Below are 3,569 nucleotides of genomic sequence, written 5' to 3'. Positions count from 1 at the left end.
GCGTCGGCCATCACCAGCTTGTCCTTGGCCACGGCGTGGAGCTTCTGGTACTTGGGGTTCTGCTTCAGCCCCAGGTACTCCCCGCGGAAAGGCTGCTGCAGGCTGGGGACGAGGCCGTCAGCCACCGCTGCCCCGAGCCTCCCCCGTGCCCCCAACCCCTAACCCTGGCACCTTTTTGGGTAGAGGGTCTTCTTGTCCTTGAAGAGCTCGCTGGCGCAGAGCTTGGCCTGCAGCTGCGTCCGGCGCGATGGTGGCAGCTGGTCCCGGTACTTCTTGCACTGTCAAAGGAGGGGGGTTTGGTGCCGCTGAAGACCCCCGGGGTGAGCTGATTCACCAAAATCCCAACTGGAATTCCCTCTGTCTCCCCCTGCTCCCACCTTCCAGCGGTAGAAGATGTTTTTCAGCTCCATGTTGGCGTCATCCAGGAATCTGTACGGCGCCGACGGCCAGGTCCGGTCGGTCACCGATAGCGGCGGGAGGTTTTTCGCCAGCCCCGCCAGGTATCTCTGCACCTGGGGGTGACAAAATGGGATGTCAAGGAAAGGACCGAGGGTCCAGCACCAGGTTAGGGGGCTGGGAAAGGCGCCGTGTCCCTCTAGACCCCAGCCCTGCTCACCAGCCGCCGGTAGATGAAGTTGGCCAGGCAGGAGCTGGCGCCGGCACGGAAACACCTCCTGTAKGTCCTGCGCACCTGCGGACATGGCATCGGTGGTGAGGACACCGGACATCACCACCAACCCCACAAAGGATGAAAATGTCCCATCCCCCACATCCCCCACGTCCCCAATGTCCCCAACATCCCCAACATCCTCCCGTCCCCATTTGACCCCAGCGGAGAGGACAAGCGGCTCCAGCCCGACAGGGTGGGCAGACAGACAGACAGCCCGGACACAGCGGTGTGGACAGCAGGACAGAGGTGGCCGGAGGGCGCGCGGCCCCGTTACCTGGTACCCTCTCCAGTGAGCGGCGATGGTGCTGGCGGCTGCGTGACATCGGCGCTGGTGCTTCAGCTCCCGGAGGAGCCGGCGAGACTGCGGGGGTGAGAGCCCGGGGAGCCCGAGGGGGAGACACCAACACAGACACGGAGCGAGAGCGAGAGGCGGGAGAGAGAGAGAGAGAGAGAGGCGGGAGAGGAGGAGGAAAGACGGGGAGAGGAGATGAGGGTGAACCTGGTCCCGTCACGGGACGCGCGGACACCTGGTCCCCACCGTGGGGCACACGGAGCCCCTGTCTCTGTCCACCCCGCTGCCCACCCCGCTGCCCACACCGGCCGGTCCCGCTGGGGATGTCCAGCCCTCACCTTCCAGCCCCGCGCGTACGCCTGCAGGATCAGCGCTGACCGCTTCATCTGCTTGTACTGGTTCTTTTGCTGCAGGGGAAGGAAGGAGTGAGCTGGAGGGGCTCGGGGTGAGCAGGACAAGCGTGACCAGGACCCGGCTTATCCTCACCCTGTGGCCTCGGAACCAGGCGGAGATGAGGATCTGGCTCTTGCGCATCAGCTGGTACTGGGTCCGGCACCGCCAGCCCCGGAACATTTTCTGGATGAGGGTGGCGAGCTGACCAACGCGTTCCTGACGTTGCCGCTCCAGATCGAAGAGCTGGGGACAACCGTGACAAGCACAGTGTCACTGAGCAGCCAGGTCACCCTGAGCCATCTCCATGGGTTGTGGCATCACCCAGGAACTCCCAGGATGATTTGGATCCCCTCCAAACTTCCCCATTCCCAGACTCACGGTGCGTGGCGAGCGGATGAAGATCTTGGTGTGGCCAAACGCCAGTTCCTCAGCGGGGAGCCCCAGACTCTCCAGCAGCACCTCAGCACCCTCCCTGCACCACGGCACAGACGAGGCCGGTCAGAGCCCGGCCAGAACCACCCCAGACCCCACAATCCGTGCCCATCCCGTACCTGTCACCGCCGTCCCAACGGGGCCACGTGCGGGGGCTGAGCATTTTGTAGCGYTGCAGGAAGGGGCCGTAGAGCTGGCGGAAAGCGTAGCCCGCCCGCCGCACCCTCACGTTCTCCATCAGCCCCAGGTAGCGCACCTGAGCCAGCACCAGCTCCGGCGTGAACACCATGGCCGATTTGGTGTCGTTGGGTTTGATGCACCTGCAGAGCGAGGTTTGGGGTTTTGTGGGTGTCGTGAGTGCCGGAGCCGCGCCCGTGGGGTCACCACTGGGGTGTACCTGATGTAGTTGGGGTTTTTGGAGTAGAGGTTTTTCATCAGCATGGCAACGGATGACTTGAACTGGAAGCCCGCGGTGGGTGGCAGCTTCAGTGAGACCTTCTGGGGGTCTCCCTCGGGGAARAGCGAGCGCAGCAGCGTGTGCCGGGCTGCCCACATGGCCTGCGAGAGGTCGCGGAAGAGCTGGTCGTTGTTCTTCTCGATGAAGCCCGTGACGTTGTAGGTCACCTGTGGGGACAGTGGGGTCGGGAGTGGGGCACGGTTCAGCGACTCTGTTCCTGGTCCGGCCTCACATCTCCTGTGCAAAGCTGGGAAGAGGATTGGGGCACTGGGAAAAGGATTAGGGCACTGGGAAAAGGATTATGGTACTGGGAAGAGGATTGGGGCACTGGGAAGAGGATCAGGGAGCTGGGAAGAGGATCATGGTTCTAGGAAGAAGATTGGAGCACTGAGAAGAGGATTGGGGCACTAGGAAGAAGATTAGGGCACTGGGAAAAGGATCAAGGGGTGCTGGGAACAGGTCTGGGGGGCTGGAGAAAGGTCCAGGGCACTGGGAAGAAAACTGGGGCTCTGGGAAGAGGATCAGGGAGCTGGAAAGAGGATCAGGACACTGGGAAGAGGATTATGGTTCTAGGAAGAAGATTGGGGCACTGGGATTGGGCACTGAGAAGAGGATTGGGAGGCACTGGGAAGAGGATCGGGACGTTGGGATTGGGGCACTGGGAAGAGGATCAGGGAGCTGGGAAATGGATCAGGAAGCTGGAAAGAGCATCAGGACACTGGGAAGAGGATGGAGGCACTGGGAAGAGGATAAGGACACTAGAAAGAGGTTTGGGGCACTGGGAAGAGGATCAGGTCATCGAGAAGCCGATCAGGGCACTGGAAAGAAGATTGGGGCACTGGGAAGAGGATCGGGGCATCGGGATCGGGGTACTGGGAAGAGGATCGGGGTACTGGGAAGAGGATGGGGACACTGGGAAGAGGATGGGGACACTGGGAAGAGGATTGGGGCACTGGGAAGAGGATGGGGACACTGGGAAGAGGATCGGGGCACTGGGAAGAGGATCAGGGTACTGGGAAGAGGATGGGGACACTGGGAAGAGGATCGGGGCACTGGGAAGAGGATCAGGGTACTGGGAAGAGGATCAGGGCACTGGGAAGAGGATCAGGGCACTGGGAAGAGGATCAGGGAGCTGGGAAGAGGATTGGGGTACTGGGAAGAGGATCGGGGCACTGGGAAGAGGATCGGGGCACTGGGAAGAGGATCAGGGAGCTGGGAAGAGGATCAGGCTACTGGGAAGAGGATCAGGCGCTGCCGGACCTTGCCGGCGTAGTGGTGGATGCGGAAGCAGCGCGGGGCCAGGCTGGCGTCGGTGACGCGCCGCG

General features: G+C 62.3%; 1 protein-coding gene across 1 annotated transcript in view; it reads right to left on the bottom strand.

Moving 5' to 3' along the window:
- The window catches only part of MYO1A (myosin IA), a 13,525-nt gene that overhangs the window by 4,447 nt on the left and 5,509 nt on the right, over window positions 1-3,569 (bottom strand). Inside the window, exons 16-25 of the mRNA XM_057387117.1 lie at window positions 2,185-2,411; window positions 1,907-2,107; window positions 1,734-1,827; window positions 1,449-1,598; window positions 1,301-1,369; window positions 945-1,031; window positions 617-691; window positions 378-512; window positions 172-278; window positions 3-102 (exon numbers count right to left, since the gene is read on the bottom strand). Of these exons, the coding sequence (XP_057243100.1) occupies window positions 3-102; window positions 172-278; window positions 378-512; window positions 617-691; window positions 945-1,031; window positions 1,301-1,369; window positions 1,449-1,598; window positions 1,734-1,827; window positions 1,907-2,107; window positions 2,185-2,411 (1,245 nt within the window). The remainder of the gene's footprint in view (window positions 1-2; window positions 103-171; window positions 279-377; window positions 513-616; window positions 692-944; window positions 1,032-1,300; window positions 1,370-1,448; window positions 1,599-1,733; window positions 1,828-1,906; window positions 2,108-2,184; window positions 2,412-3,569) is intronic.

The sequence above is a fragment of the Malurus melanocephalus genome, unplaced genomic scaffold (genome assembly GCF_030028575.1).
Source record: "Malurus melanocephalus ecotype Western Australia unplaced genomic scaffold, MMel_1.1 scaffold_1140, whole genome shotgun sequence".
In the NCBI taxonomy this organism is placed as follows: domain Eukaryota; kingdom Metazoa; phylum Chordata; class Aves; order Passeriformes; family Maluridae; genus Malurus; species Malurus melanocephalus.
Note: the sequence above shows the minus strand (reverse complement) of the source record. Positions and strands in the feature narration are given on the sequence as shown.